The 16,351-nt window shown below is 52.2% G+C and overlaps 1 protein-coding gene across 1 annotated transcript; it reads left to right on the forward strand.

The window, feature by feature from the left end:
• Nucleotides 1–1,045: 1,045 nt before the first annotated feature.
• On the forward strand, nt 1,046–14,459 carry TGFB3 (transforming growth factor beta 3; the record flags this gene model as incomplete). The annotated part of the gene is made up of 7 exons (XM_082000875.1): nt 1,046–1,760; nt 7,257–7,420; nt 8,977–9,106; nt 10,651–10,758; nt 11,571–11,742; nt 12,312–12,465; nt 14,301–14,459. 7 exons carry the CDS (start codon nt 1,046–1,048, stop codon nt 14,457–14,459), a joined length of 1,602 nt encoding a protein of 533 aa, XP_081857001.1.
• Nucleotides 14,460–16,351: the final 1,892 nt, after the last annotated feature.

Raw genomic sequence — 16,351 nt, forward strand, 5'->3', positions numbered from 1 at the left:
CCCAGGTTATGGATCCAAACCTCAACTGGGGCCAGTGTTTTGTCTCCTGCGTGTGACTCTGGCTCCCTTCGAGAGCAGTGGGTGCCTGAAGCAGCCCCTTCCCCTCAGCGAGGGCTGCCATGGCAGGGCAACTCCTCTGAGCAACGGCGGCCACCTGCAGTCAGGGCCGCAGGGCTTCACCCTGCCAGCCCGCTACCTTCGCTCGGCCTCCGGGGCCTGGCAGGGCCCGCCAGCCCCGCTGCCGGCCTGGGCCCCGCCGCGGCCGCCACAGCCCCTCGCCCGCAGCGCGGCGCCCGGCCCCCGCCGGCCGCCCGGCCCCTCCCTCCCTCGGAAAGAAACCGCATCAGGAAAGTATTCGGGGTATTTTTAGCCTCTTTTAATGCGATTTCACAGCTGGAAACGGGAGGGGCCTCCTCGCGCCGCCCGCCAGCGCGCGGCGGACCACCGCGAAGGGCCCTGCCGCCGCCGTCGCGCGCCCGCCGCTGCCCGGGCGGCGCCAGTAGGGGGCGCCCGCGCGCTGCCGCGGCGGCGGTGCGGCGGCCACGTCGGTGAGCGCGCGGGGCCGCCCCGCCGCGGAGGGGCCCGGCCCCGGGGCGCGAGGTGTCCGGCGCCGCCGGCCGCGCGGGGGGCGGCGGCGGGGCCCGGCGGGGGCGGGGGGGCGGCGGCGGTGGCGGAGAAGGAGGAGGAGGAAGGCGGGCGGGCGGCGGAGGCTGCGCGGCTGCTGAAGCCATTAGCGCGGTGCTGTGGGCGAAGGCCGGGCTTGGAGCTCCCTCCCCCGCCCGAGCCCCGTCCCGGGGACGTCATGGGAGGGAGGTATAAAATTTCAGCGGCGAGGCCGAGGGAGAGGCAGTGTGCGCGGGAGGGGCGGCGCGGCGCGGTGCGGTGCGGTGCGGTGCGCGGCCGGGGCACGGCGGCCAGCGGAGCCCGCGGGGGCAGCCGGCGGCTCGGCGGCGCTGCTCCCGGCTGGGCGGGGAGCGCCGCGGTGCCGCGCTCCCGGGGGTCGGGCAGCGGGCGATGTAGGGCGCGGGGCCCGGCGGGGGCATGAATGGTGCAGCGAGAGGGGCGGGCGCCGCGCTCCCCCCGCGGCGGCGGGGCGGCGCGGGCCGCTGACACGTGCGGCGGCGCGGCGCGGCGGGGCGCCCCCAGCTCCGCGGGACGCGGGGCGGCGCATGGGGCAGGAGCCCGGCGCGGCGAGGCACGGCGCCTGCCGCTTCTCCGTGCGGAGCGCTGCCAGCTCTTCCTGGAAGTCCTGAGTCGCGCACGGCGCAGTGAGTTCATGCACCGCCTCGCCAAGCCTCAGCCTGCGGGATCTGGGGAGGCTGCCGCCAGCGCACCGCCCTGTCCCCCGCGCCCGCTCGCCTCCTCCCGGGGGTCTCTCCCGGGGGCCCCCCCCGGCGCCCCCTCGCACATGAAGATGTACGTGCAAAGAGCTCTGGTGCTGCTCTCCCTGCTGAGCTTCGCCACCGTGAGCCTCTCGCTGTCCTCCTGCACCACCTTGGACCTGGACCACATCAAGAAGAAGAGGGTGGAAGCAATCCGGGGGCAGATCCTGAGCAAGCTGCGGCTCACCAGCCCTCCGGAGACCGTGGGGCCGGCCCATGTGCCCTACCAGATCCTGGCCCTCTATAACAGCACCCGGGAGCTGCTGGAGGAGATGGAGGAGGAGAAGGAGGAGAGCTGCTCTCAGGACAACACCGAGTCCGAATACTATGCCAAAGAGATCCATAAATTTGACATGATCCAGGGCCTCCCCGAGCACAGTAAGTGCTGGGCTCCCAGCCGCGCTGCCGCGCCTGCGAGGCAGGCTGCCCAGGACCCCCGGGCGCGGCGGAGGGGCGGCCGGCCGGGGCCGAGGGGCGCCGGGCCCCCGTCGGAGGGGCCGCTTTCCCGGCGGAGGCGGGAGCGCGGAGGGGGGAGGGGGCCGCCGCGCGACGTGGGCGGGGGGGGGGGGGGGCGCCCGCCGCTGTGCCGGGGCTGGGGCAGGGGGAGGCACGGGGCGGCAGAGCGCTCGCAGCAGCGGGAGGGCGGCGCGGGGCTTGGCGGAGCCCGGGAGCAGCGAGCCCAGCCCATGTCTGGAGCCCCGGCATCGGGGGACGGCGAGGAGGGGAGGACGCGAGGTGGAAGGGGAGGAGGCAGCCCGGGCCCCAGGGTGGCTGCTGCGCACCGGGCTAGGAGAAGGAGTGTTTGGGCGACGGGCAGGTAGCCGGGCAGGTAGCCGGACTCCTCCCCGCTGGAGCTGCGGCGCCTGCCGCAGAGATACAGGCGACCTCTTTGGTCTGTGCAGCACCTGCGCTGGCTGTGGAGAAGGTGGAGAGGCACTTGCTGAAGAGACTGCTGCCTGGAGGACACTGTCGAGGGTGTCACTGGAATAGTGTGAGGGATCAGAGAGCGAGTAGAAGATAACAGGGATGCCGAGCAGGTGCAAAGCAGACAGTGATGCGAAGGGGACCCCCAAGGGAACATAGGCGTTGAGGAAACGTGACAGATGTTGAGCAGGTGCGGAGCAGATGATGAACGGGCCCAGATGTGGACACTAAACAGATTCAGGTGCAGAAGCTGAGCAGATGCAGATGCAAAGACAGAGACTGAGCAGCCGTGAACCCCAAGCAGATCGCAGATGCTGAGCATATGTAGGCACAAGCAATCCTTTTGGTCTGTGCTTAGGATTGGAAGATGTTGGTGGGCATGCAGTCGTGCCACCATCCAGGGTGTCCTACTGGGAGGTAGTGCAGTCTTGGGGACACAATTTGAACACCAGCAGTTCTGGGGAGGAGCTGTTTCTTGGTGCAGGCAGCCTCAGAATGCAGTTACTCTGCCAGGTTTATGTTAATCTTGACATATGATGAGCTGGAATAAGAGCTACAATGTGGTAATGCAACAAATTTCACTTAATCTCTAGCAGACTGCACTCCATATGGTTATATGATTAGCTCTCAGCTCGGGAGACACCAAGACTCGAGGAACAGAAAGTGCACAGGCTATAGCAGCTTACCCATATTTCAACATTTTTGACCTACTGAAGTGTCATTTGTGAAATTCTAAAAATATATGGCAAAACCAAGTGTTCACAAAACGTTCACCAAAATAACACAGCCACACTATGAACTGGTGTGTTTTGGAGAAGGAAACTGGGAAGGCACAACAGCGGGGAATGAAGTCAGAGGAGTGGATTTGGATAAAGTAGAGGGGAAAGAGGAATGAAGACATGTGGTGCACAAGAAGGAGCAGTGAGGAGGGACTGTGGTTTGGGAAGAATTCCTATGGAAATGAATGAACCTGTCCCATGTCCCCGTAGGACACTCGGGCAAGGTGCTGAGCAGCAAGTTCAAAAGACCAAGTAGTGCTGAGATTGAATTCCTGGAAGTGGGCAGTGTAGATGCCACCATCCAGAGAAAGAGGGAACTTTGGAATTGGGTCACACTGGGAGAGACCGGCTCCAGACAGGCCGTGGTGTTGAGACGCGCTCCTTTTGAAACCTGGAGAGTTTCATCGCTTACACCATGGCTGAATTTGGCCCCCGTGTCTTCAGAAGTGGCTGATGTTCAACTTTCCCATGACTTTGTCACTGTGCCAGGTGGTGATCTCAGAGCATGCTCCGAGCCAAAGCCAGTCTTCTCCAGGGGGGAAGGGGCGGACTGCTCCATTGAGGGAACTGTGAGGATGATACAGACAAGACTGAAATGTGTGCACATGCACACTCACACACACACGAAACTGTTCTAGCTCCAAACTGTTAGGCAAGTGGCTTGCTCATTGGCTCAGAGAACTCATCCTTCTCAAAGACTTAAGGCTGGTCCTCAGTGAGGAGGCCTGAGGAGCAAAAACAGCAGCAGGCAGAGCTCCGTCATTCTAGGAAGGAAGGATATACAGGACCAGGTTCCCCATCCCTACTCTGAGCTGTTTGGTGACTCACAGAATGGTGTTTCTGCTGTGCCTCTCAGGCACATTGCCTGAATTATAAGGGACTTTCTTTTAGAGAATACCTTGATCTTCAACAGCCATTCACTTCAGGGATCCCCTAAAACTCATGGGGGGTTCAGACCCCCTTAAGTATTGACTTGTTTAGATTCAAGCTCAGAGAGTATCTGCAACGGTCCTGCAAATGGCTTTGCTTACCGTCCTGAGGAAAAACAGATGCCATTTTCCAAGCCAGCTTGAGAGACAAGGCAATTAAAGCCATGGGTTGCTGGGGCCAAGCATCTCTCCTCTCCACGCCTGCTGCCTGCAGAGTTCAGAAGGATCAAATTTTTCCCCAAAGTTACGCAGCTTTGGCATGAAACACCTTGAAGTACCAGTGGCATAGCATGGAGTGAGGCAATACCTGCTCTCAGGCAGCGTGCCCTTTCTTGACATCAAACTCTAACCGCACAGCCATCAGCCTTCTTGGGGCTTGCCAGAAACAGAAGCTGTGTAGGATTGGCAGCATGTGGACAATCTGCATCTCGCTGAGAGCAGTGGTAGGAAGAGGGAAGCTCCCAAAAGAACCTGCTCCCTGTATCACATTGTCCATGCTGAGAGGCTACTGGTCTTATCGTTGTGCAGTCACAGCTCTGGGCTGTCTGGGCTCCATAGTAATAGCAGGGCCAGATGATGAGGATACATCCTGTTGTGCCAGACACAGACTGGCATGGGTGCACAGGGCATCACAGATTCCCTGTCTCCAGGAGTTGTTACAGTCACTGAGTGTTGTGGACTGAAAGAGCTTGCAGGAGTATTGCCTCCAGGCTTTGTTCCATGCTTGGTAGGTGGACATGTCTGGATTACACACACCTGAGCTGGCACTGGACCAAGTTCCCTGAAAAATCACCTTGCCTCCTCTGCCTGTGACCTCTTGCTGAAAGTACTTTGCCCCAGAGCTGTCAGCTTCCTGGGAGTGAGACTTGAATCCTGGACACTCTGAGAAGGAGGCTCCAACCTCACAGTGTTCAGAGTGAAACACAGAATGCAGCTCCACCTCCCCATGACAGAGGGCTTGTTCCCAGGGTACGAAGGGAACATGAAACTTCTTAGGGAAGGGAAGGTAGCTACTGCTATTTCCACTAGGAACGTCTCCCAAGACACCAGCACCTTGCTGGTGAAGTAGGTAGAAGGCAATGTGAGGACAGCAGGTGAAATACAGTAGATGCAGTAATCTCTTACCAGCATAGCTGCCTAACTTAGCAAAAAATCTTAAGGACATGATCAACCATAAATTATTTTGTCTTTCACCTGCACTGTGCTGTAGGACCAGATCTGCAGTCCCTAGATAGATTGTCAGATAAAGCACTACTGTTGGAAACTGGGCTAGATTGACCACTGGTCTGATCTAGAAGGGCATTTCTGATGATTACCGGGACACCCCTCATGGACAGGCAGTCAGGCCTGAAATGGAAGGGCAGGCTGTTAACAGTACTATTAATAGGGCTAGGAGTGCAGAACAGCCTAAGGGGTTATTAAAACACAGTATCCGTCTAGGTCTAGAACACAGAACAGTTATCAGCGTTACACTTAAGTCAGGTAGATGCCTTTGGGCATTTAATGAGGTCAGAGCTTGGGTTTGCTGCTGTGCTTTTCTGTGGCATAAAACCTAGAACTGGTCACAGTGGTGGATTCCCCACAGTGGGTGTCCTTGTGTGGCTTGATGCACTCTTTGCACTGCAGGGTTGTTGGGCTGAGCATACCAGCTCATGGCTGCAATGGGGTCTGGTCTCCTGGGATTTACTGAACATCCATCTCTTCAATAGCCACCAGAGACTTTCCTGTATGGGAAAGCTGTTCCATTCAGTAGTAGAAATGACAAAAAACCCACCAATTAAAGCCCAGTGTGAGCATCTGGTCATTAGCTTATTGAGTAAAACTTCAGCACCCTAAGAACACATCCTTGTAAACTGGCACGCTCCTGCTTGCTGACTCTGGGTGTAGCACAAGAGGAAGACCTTCATCTTCATGGAGATGACTCTGGAAGTGCAGCAGTGTTGCTCAAAGCAGAATTTGGCATGGGAGGTGAACCTGTGTGCTCATGCTAGCCCATCTTCAGAAGTTGTTTCCCTGTGGAGATAGTTGTGGTGTTGTGAAGAGAGGGGCCGACCCCAGGAATCATAACTTGAAGGTTGCTTCAGCTAGGGCTTCTAGCCTATTTGTCACAGGCTGCAACTGTGGCTGGGAACAGGTGATCATTTTTCTGTTTCTTTTTTTGTTTAAAACCAACTTAAATATCAGCTGACATGAGAGCCCTGTGTTGAACTGGACAACAGTCAGAGGTCTCTGTAGAGCTGCAAACAAACCTGCATGTGGGTGTAGAGCAGGAGCTGCTGTGTCTTGTCTGCAGGAAGCCTTAATGATGCTAGAGCCTTAAACGCTAACAGAGGTCAATAGGAGAGGAACAACAGCGACTACAAAGACTTTTCCATGGGACCAAGGTGGTCCCAATGAAGAGAGGCTTGTTTTCTCTTGAGGACACTGGTTTGGACCTTATAGCTTTTACCTACTCTCATTTGAGGCATCTGTGAAATGAATTTTTCTGCTCAGCAGGCACACATCAAGGCAGAGAATGGCTGCGTTATTTCCTGCCCATGTGTCTGATCTCCACGGGCCTCTCAGCACTATTACTTTGTCCTTGAAGAACGCTGTATCTAGTACTATTCATGAATTCCTTCTCCAGGTCATGAGTGAGAACTGATCTTAAAACTCCATTCTTTCAGTACACACTGAATAGTCACTGCCTCAAAAAGTCTTCCACACCTCATGCTTTGTGGACACTTGGCTGGCTTTCATTCTAGGAGACAGTATCAAGGTTTGTAAAACTAAGATTCAACGGCAACGGGATTACCTCCTCATGCTTCATGTATCCAGCATGAGCAGAGTCACACCATCATCGATATTGGGAATGGGCCCCACTAGCTGCAAATGAGGTTGCCCCATTGCATTGGCTGGGGTTGACATTTTGGATGCAGCAGACTCATGAGCATTAGCAACATTTGATGAGCAGAGTTAGAAGAGATAATATTAAAAATACTGTGGTTGATCTCTACTGATTCTCTGGCTTGTAGCATTGAAATAATGGTTCCAGTAGTGGGAAGATTTTGCAAAATGTCACAATGTCGACCAAATTTGAGTGAATCCATCCTGTGTTATCTTAGCTAGACAGCCATGCTTCACAGGTGCATTATGTTTGAATGACAGGCCTCTGCTGGAAAGCTCTTTCTCAAACAGCATTTATTTGAGATCCTGTCTCTCTGACCTGTGGTTCTCAGTCCTTCCATCTTTCTTTCTCCTAGATGAGTTGGGCATTTGTCCAAAAGGTGTCACCTCCAACGTGTTCCGCTTTAATGTGTCCTCGGCAGAGAAGAACAGCACCAACTTGTTTCGGGCTGAGTTTCGGGTGCTGCGTGTGCCCAACCCGAGCTCCAAACGCAGTGAGCAGCGTATTGAGCTCTTCCAGGTGAGTATCCTTCTTACCTTCCCCTGTGCCTGAGCCCAGAATAGCTTGGCTCCTTAATGGTTGCCTCAATTGATATGTGCAGGGCCACAGAAGAGAGAGAGAAGAAATCCCATGCTATACTCCAGGCTTCTTCCAGCACATGCAGCAATACAGTTGCCTTTCTTTCCTTGTACAGTGTGGTGCTGTCCTTTCCTCACTCACATTGGCTGGCTGCTCTGGGCACCCTGGCATGTTGCCCACTGCAGCTCTTTGCTGCACTGAGAAGGGGGTTGGAAGGGGAGACCCTCACCAGTGGAGCAGCCCTGACCCTTCTGTCACATCTGCATGCCTAGGTCCCTTGACAGTTTTGTTCCTTTGACTGTCACAGTACAGTTGGTGCTAATCCAATGGGTGGAGCTCTCCGTCTTGTCACAGATGTACTGGAAAAATAATGCTTGCTTTCAACATTCCCTTCAGCAGCAGCTCCTCAGGGGCACAATTCATGGCACCATTAATTCAGGTACTTACCTGGAGTTTGGTTTGAAGCCATGGACTCTCCTGGCAGAATAAGGTCTGGTTCAGGTCTGGAATTGGTCTTAGGCTGGGCTGGACCACTCAGCTAGTGGTACAGTTTAGCATCCAGGGAGCACATTTCCACAGGGTCGTGTCTGTCCAGTTTGCAGTAAAAGTGCAGCTAAAATTGCCCTGTGGCTGGTAGCTCTTGAGGACTTCCTGGAGTTTAGCTTCAGAGGTCAGAGCAATTCTCTACCAGGTGACAGAACTGACAAGGAGGCAATCCTTGAGCTTCTCCGTAGGTTCAGTGCTCTGTGGAGTGAACCTGGGCTCCTGCAGGAAGGAACACCTTGTACAGGCTGTGGCTGTTTTTCTGGAAGTGGGAAAAGACGTCAGAGCAGGAGGAGAGGTCTCCCTTTGATGTCTTTGATAGAAGTTGAGGTGTAGTACATGAAAACACCACATTGTAGGACTCAATAGGCTCGCTCGGCAAGGAACCTGTGGAACAGGTTGCCCAGAGAGGTGGTAGATGCCCCATCCCTGGAAACATTCAAGGTCAGATTGGACGGGGCTCTGAGCACCCTGATTTAGTTGAAGATGTCCCTGCTCACTGCAGGGGGTTTGGACTAGATGGCCTTTAAAGGTCCCTTCCAACCCAAACTATACTATGATTCTGTGATTCTATAAGATGCTCTATTGCCCACTGCTGGTTTTACTCTCAAATCCAGACCCACATCCCACAGGTGCATACAGAAACAAAGCCACCCATTACATCAATTGCTTTGTGCTTCTGCCTCTGGATATGTACCCCAAAACAAGGATGAATTTAGAGAAGTGGGCTGCTTAGGACACAGAAATAAGCGTTGTATAGGTCTCTGGAGTTCAGGTTGCGAAGTATGTCCTTCTCGCTTGTTCCAGGGTATTCCTGGTGTCTCACTTGCCAGGACCAACCTTCTGAATTAGTTTTTAGCAAGCTGTGGAAGAAAAAAGACCCAAGGCTATCCCTTCCTTATGCGTGGCAGTGGCCAGTGGCTGATTCTCTCTACCACTCCTTTCTGATGCAGATCCTTCGGCCGGATGAGCACATAGCAAAGCAGCGCTACCTCAGTGGCAGGAATGTACAGACACGGGGCTCCCCTGAGTGGCTGTCCTTCGATGTCACCGAGACTGTGCGTGAGTGGCTTCTGCACAGAGGTAGGGGTCTTAGCTGGAGTGGGTGTCAAGGCACTCATAGAAATGTGGGTCAATGTTGACAGGAATATCTCTCTGTTCCCCTTGTTGCAGGAGCTTGGCTCACATAGAGGACAGCTTCTTTCAGTCTGAGAACAAGCCTTCCCCCAGAGAGCTACCTCAGTGCATGACATTTGCTAGATTCCTAACTCTGTCCTGGAGTCCCCACTGTGGGCTGAGTCAGAATGAGGATTCATCCTCCAGAGGAGGAAATTGTTTTCACTGGAAGATGCTGGAACTTCTTTTGGTTCTTTGATTCTAAGCCCAGAGGGGACCCCTCTGCTTATCTAAACTATAATTTGTAATACGTAGAAAATGAGGATTGCTCTGGTTTAATTTTCATGTGTACTAGAGCAAATCTAGTAGGGAAAAAACAGCAAGGATCCTGGTTTCTTTAGCTGATTACAGCTTGGCAGGTATAAAGGTGAGGAAATACCAGAGGCTGACACACCTAGACAGATGGAGGCTTTTGCACTGCAGAGAACATACCTCTGCCACCCCTGGGCAGCCCAACAGATACTTATGGGGCAGCTCCCAGCAAGAACACTGACCCCATTCACAGCTGGAGCATAGGCACCGTGACTCACAGCTGGATCAGCCTCACAGATAGAAGCTAGGTGCCACTGAAAACTGGAATGCAGGTACTGGCAAGCAGCCGCTCCCTGGAAGGGTAAGCTGTGAGCTTGTAGGCCCCTCCTTTTTCAAGCAATCTAAGTTGTGTCCTGATGGCTGGAGTTCAAGGCTGGAACTGCAGTGAGCTCTGGGCAGGCACACTAGCTGACAAGACATCACATATGTAGTGCTTAGGAAAAAAGGTGCTAGGCACCTTGTCAATGCCCCGGGGAGCCAGATGTTTTAATTCATGACACAACATAAAAAAGGAGCTTTCATAAGAGTCTCATGTTCCCTTAGTCAGGCCCACACAGCACGACTGGTCCAGGAAGTTATTATGAAAATAGACTTGCCTCTGGAAAGTCTGTGTGACTTAGCTAGCAGTTCAACAAAACAGGAGGTTGCAGCTGCCGAGAAGAATGCTTCCAGTGAAATTACATGTCCATATCCAACTCGCTCATTTTCAGATCTCTCCTTCAGACACAAACCAGAAGCCAGATAGTAGACAGGTACTAAGGATGGCAAAACTGATTTAACACAGACACCGCAAGCCAGCTTTTCAAAATACTTGTTTTCCAGTGGAGCTCCTTGAAGCTCACAAATGCTTTTGGATGCTGAATAGCCAAAAAAACATAACCAGGAGCACCTTTCTCACCTCCCCAGGGAGGTCCCTTTAGCAAAAGCAAGGCTTTTGGCACACATGAAGCCGCAAGATTCTGCTTCCCATTCTCCTTTCCAAGGCAACTTCTGTTCCCCAACTCTGATAGCATCCCTGACTTTGAGACCAACCCATAGTCTAGGACTTACCACTGTACAAATCTTCAGTGAAACTTCCTTGCACCAGCAGCTATCCCAGCTGAGGAAGCCTGTTTCTCACAGAGTCATTTTCTTTGCAGAGTCCAACCTTGGCCTGGAAATTAGCATACACTGTCCTTGCCATACTTTTCAGCCCAACGGGGATATCTTGGAGAATTTGCACGAGGTCTTGGAGATCAAGTTCAAAGGTGATAAAGAGCTGGGTTAGGGGAGGCTGTTGGGGAAGGGAAAGCCTGGAGTATCTTAAGGAAAAGTGACGTCTTACTCTTCATATTTGAGCATTTTACATTGCGTACCATTTGTCTTAAACATACACATCTGGGTTTGCATGTTGATTATATGGATATGTCCACTTTGTACAGATTAGAAATGGGAGAAAGGAAGTGCAGGCTGGGTGGATTTGCTTGCACAAGTGTCTGCAGAAAGGAATAATTTTGTATTTCAGTGTGTCTCCGGGAAGTTCAGCTTGATGCCTTCTCAGATTTCCACAGAGGCTCTGCTTTCCAGTTCGGGTGACTGAAACACAAGGAAGTCAGGCATCCCGTGTGAGGTGGCCCAGAGAGTCAGTGGCTTGGCTGGCCTAAGAACTAGGAACCTCCTGGCTTGCAGCCCTGGGCTGCAGCCACTGGCCCCCACAGGCTCCATTTCTGAGGCTGTTCTGCAGAGTGCCAGTGATCTGACATCTTCTTTAAACCATTCATCTTCCTGCCTGTCCTGGGACTGAAGCCAGGAGTGAGTGGGATGGATTAATGGCCCCACCAGCAGTTTGCAAATGGTAAAACAGGTGGCCCATAAGCCTCTATTTCAGGGCTGCAGCAGTCAGATTGACCAGGAGTAAAAGGGTCCCTGTGAGGGAAGAAGTCCCAGAGTAAGTAGACGTGGTGTCTGATTCACCCTGGTTCAAGGGCAGGCATGAGAATGTTAAATGCACTGAAAAGTCTTGTTGCATCCTCCACTTACACACTGATGACTTCTTTGTGGATCCTGTTTTTCTGTGAAGGCATTGACAGTGAGGATGACTATGGCCGTGGGGACTTGGGGCGCCTGAAGAAGCAGAAGGACTTGCATAATCCCCATCTCATCTTGATGATGTTACCTCCACATCGCCTGGAGAGCCCAGCATTGGGAGGCCAGAGAAAGAAACGGGCCCTGGATACCAACTACTGTTTTCGGTAAGCGAGAATCCTGCCCAGAGTGACCAAGTCCCACACCTGAGGTGAGCAAGCCTGGCAAGACTCCATGCCACCAGGAATGGCAGAGCCCTCCAAGGGGGTTGTGGGTCACCATGGTGCCACAAGGGCCACATGAGGAGCACAGCTCAGCCAGTTGCTCCTCGTGGTGTCCAAGAAGGGGACACTGGCCAGCTCAGCAGAGTCACTGTGTGCTTCTGGCTAAGCCGCTGGATAGAGGGAGACTTGCAGGCGGCTTCCTGTAGCACAGCCTGGGCAGGGACCCACAGCAGCCCCCCGCTAGCTCCAGTGCCAGACAGCAGCCGTGTGCTGCTGTGGGCGAGCAGGATGCTGCCTCCCTGGGCCAGTGGTTAAGCTGCCTGACAGCAGGCACGAATGATACCAGGCTGCTGAGCTGCCCGCCAGTGCTCGCCCCACCGCTCCTCTGCACTTGGCGCAGGCAAATGCCACATCCCTCTGGGTGCTGCTGGTACTCGTCCTTCTGCTCAGGAAGCTGCAATCGCATATAAGGCCCCTCTTTAGATTCACTATGTTTTGATACTGTGTTTCAGGAACCTTGAGGAGAACTGCTGTGTGCGTCCTCTGTACATTGACTTCCGACAGGACCTTGGATGGAAATGGGTCCACGAGCCTAAGGGCTACTTTGCTAACTTTTGTTCGGGCCCTTGTCCGTACCTCCGCAGCGCAGACACCACTCACAGCACGGTACATCCAGCATATTATCCTGTCAGGGCTTGTGGCTGTGACTCCCCCTTCCTCCCCACATCTGATCATATCCAGTCTTCAAAGCAGCAAAAGCAATTCAGATGGTCCAAGGAAACTGCAGAAAAGAGTCTAGGTGGTTCAGCAGGGAAAATGTGCTGCTTTGGAGTCAGTACTGAGTCCATGCTTCCAGCCAAACATTGAGGAGGAGGATGATGCTGCCTCTTGGATAAGCTGTGAAGCAGCAGGACTGATGGTTTTAGGGTACTTACTTGGTAATGGCCAGAATGGCAAGAAAAGCCAGAGGAAAATTCTGTGCTTCTGCCCAAAGAAGAAAAAAGGCGGCAATCCAAACAATGCAACAGCTTACTAGCAACTTATCTTAAGGTTTCACAAAAAAGTTAGTGGAAAAATCAGATTCATCTAAAGAATAGATAACTAGGTAAAGGTGATATTGCAGAAAAGATGCTAACATTTTCTTCACAGCTTGAGAGTCTGCACAGCAGCAAGGCTCACTGAAGCTCAAGGACTAATATCAGTGGGAACAACCGATCTGTGGGAATGAAGGAATGAAAAGGTGCTGAGCATTAAGCACAAGACAAGGCAAGGGAATGAAAAACTTTGAAAGGGTAACAGGCATGTAGCTTTACCATCTGGTTGTCCTGAGAAGCTCTCTAGTAGATAACTGGACTGAATCAGTGTGAGAGAAGGGATATTTTAGCATGGTTCCTAATGTTCTATTCTTGAGCAAGAAAGGAAACGATCAAGCACTACGGTCAGCTGAGTGATCCAAGAAACCTTTAGAACAATATAGGTGCTGACAGCTTGCCAGCACCACCTCAGAAAAACATGGTGAAAAGAAGATCTCTTATCAGTCTGTTTAACGTACTGTCTCTGTTGAATAGAGCGTGGTACAGCCAGGGGTACTTTGCTCAGTATCCCAGAGAGCTTCTGTCAGAATGACTGTGATTACATGGATCTGGATGATAGAACGGGATGTTTCCTTAGCACCTCTCATCCCCCCAGACCGTAAAGTAGTTAAAAGACAATGTGCCAGACCCTGTCGTTTATACCAGACAAGCACTAGTGAGACCACAGTAGTGCAGGTGAGATCATGTTTTGGCCCCACAACTCAAGAAGTTGCTTACCATTGAGAAGTGGCCACCTCTGGCAAAAAACATGGCAACTGTTCTGTAGTGGTTACATGGCTGAAGTGTACAGTCATCTGTGGGCTGGGGCCAGCTGAGAGGAGGAATCCAGCGGGGTCCCACAGGACACTCTCCTGGCTCTAGCATTATAGTGTAATGACTTGGGAGGATGGAGTAGAGGGAGAAAGCATCAGACAGTTCAAAGCTGGGAGGGAATTGCGGATGCTTGAGAGGATTGGCATCCATCCAGTGCTATCTAGAGATGTTGGTTGAAATAAGCAGCACTGATGTTCGTTCTTCTGGTTTCTTTAATGGAACTCAAGACAACATGACCCCAGGCTGGTTACACCCAGTCTTGTTAAAAGCAAAAATTGTGACACTATCCACCATACCAAATTAGAGATGAAAGGAGACAACTACTTGCACTCCTTCAACCCTTAGGCATCAGTCACAGAGCAAGGCTACTAAAAATAAATTTTAAAAAAGTCTTTAAAAGTCAGGGCAGGTGAGACCCTTTAGAAACAGGCCATGATCAGGGAGTGCCAGGGAGTATTACTCATCTCAAGGAAATACCCTCTGATGAGCATAGTCCAAACATCTAGAGACCTGTTGGCTTTGCAGTCCATTCCTGTCCTCAGCCAACTTAAAAGTACTCCTGACTCTGTCACCACGTTTACTTTGTTTCTGCAGGTGCTGGGCTTATACAACACGCTGAACCCTGAGGCATCTGCTTCGCCCTGCTGTGTCCCCCAGGACCTGGAGCCACTCACTATCTTGTACTATGTTGGGAGAACCCCAAAAGTGGAGCAGCTCTCCAACATGGTGGTGAAATCCTGCAAGTGCAGCTGAAAGGCACCCTGGCCCGCCCAAAGCCAAGAGAGAAACTGTCAGCACCCACTCTCCTGCTCCCAGGCTAACACAAAAGGAACTGGGGGTCAGAGACTATGCATGCTGAGGGCCGAGTGCCAGACCCTGTGGCTTGGTGTCTGGCAGCCCTTGGTGATCTCTTCTGGAACATTTCTTGGTGGTGTTGTCAGTGTCATGTTCCTTCTGGGAGTTAGTTTGGCAACACGAAGGCCAGACTCTCCAAAATGGCTGGACAGTTGGTGTAGAAGAGAAGGACAGGGTGGAGGAACTGTTGTGTATTTGAGTGCTGGGTGGTTAAGCTGGGAAAGAGAGGGAATGAGAAAGAGCAGGTGAAAGGGGGAATGGAAATGGGGCAACGTTTTCTATTCTAGCTTTAGCTATCTTAGGACCTCAGCCCTCTCCACTGGCCTGGAGAATTAAAGGTTTTCCCCTGTAGGAGGAAACCCTGAAATTTTCTTGAGAGAAAGAAAATGCACCAAGAAGAAAAGCTGCTGAGAAAAGAAATGCTGAGATACACTTAACACTTTTGTTCCTCAGAGCTGTGATCCAGGAGTCCTGCAACTGAAACTCTGCGTCTGCCAAACCTGTAAGTTCAGCTGGCAGATCCTGGTTATTGGTTTCTAAATGCAAGCTGCAAGGCTCCCAGCCAGCCTGCTGAGGGTGGGCAAATACAAGGAAAGAGGGTGCTGAGTCCATTTTCAGACGGACTGATGTCTCCGTTCAGCTCTTCTCCCTTCCTGGAGTTTGAGAGATGGTTTCTGGGTCAGGGCAGGAGCGATATCTGTGGGTACCTGAATATTGGGCCCATTCATTCGTGAGCTGATACACCCTGAGGACCTCTTGTCGTCGTTTGTGAGGTGCTTTCGGGTGTTCTGCACCTGATCTGCACGATGAACTGAACGTGGCCCAGACCTCACCTGCCAAGACTTAAAAAAATAGTAATCTCAAAAACATTGTAAAAAATAAATATTTGGGGGGGCAGATGCTCTTTTTTTCACAAGCAAGTTGTTTGTTGGAGGGTTAGATAGTTTGCTGGTTTTAAACTGCTACTGCTGTGGCATACTCAGTCACTCTAAAATCCTTCCGTTTTCCACAATGTCTCTTCAAAGGAACAGGCAGAATTTAGGTCAACCAGAGAGCCCCAGAATGAAAATTCCTTGGTACCCTCAAACTGTGCCTGGTATATATGTGCCCTGTCGTATCCTAGCACTTCAGATATGTACATCACCTCTGGCATCTGCTTTTGATAGATTCATATAAAGCTCCCCTCAAATATAAGATACTTCCAACAATACTGTTTAAATAACCAGGGCAGTGCAGTTGCCACAGCTGACGAATGTCCTACGTCCATTTCAATATATATGGACTGCCATTAGAAACTTGTACACACATGTAAATCACACACCCCTCCTCCCAATTTACCATGAACATTGCAGATGCTCATAAAAAGCTCACAGTTTTAAAAGTGTGGGCTTTTTCAGCCAGAGATACTCCCAAAGGTAAAAATCTCCAGTGCTTGCATCCCACATGAGACTCAGAGGCTGCCTCTCTCTCTCCAAACCACAACTACTTAAAGTCATGTTCTAGACACCACAGAGGTTCTTCCCTGTCCCCTCCCAATTCCTGGACCCCAGCAACCGAGGGTAAAATGACACCTGTCTGGTTAATAGCTTGTGGCCAGGGCTCTCCATGGTCAGCTCAGAATTCAGCTCTTCCATCAAGCCCTTCACAATAGCGGCTGCTTCCATATACCTCACACGAGGCTGCCATAACATGTAACCTCAAACATCTTAATAAACTGTAAACAACCCTTCCTGCACCATCACCAGCTGGCTAGAGGTTAGCAAGGGTGGGTCAGTGGCGGGAGCCTGCCA

Source organism: Phaethon aethereus, assembly GCF_964289735.1.
Source record: "Phaethon aethereus genome assembly, chromosome: 5".
Lineage (NCBI taxonomy): Eukaryota > Metazoa > Chordata > Aves > Phaethontiformes > Phaethontidae > Phaethon > Phaethon aethereus.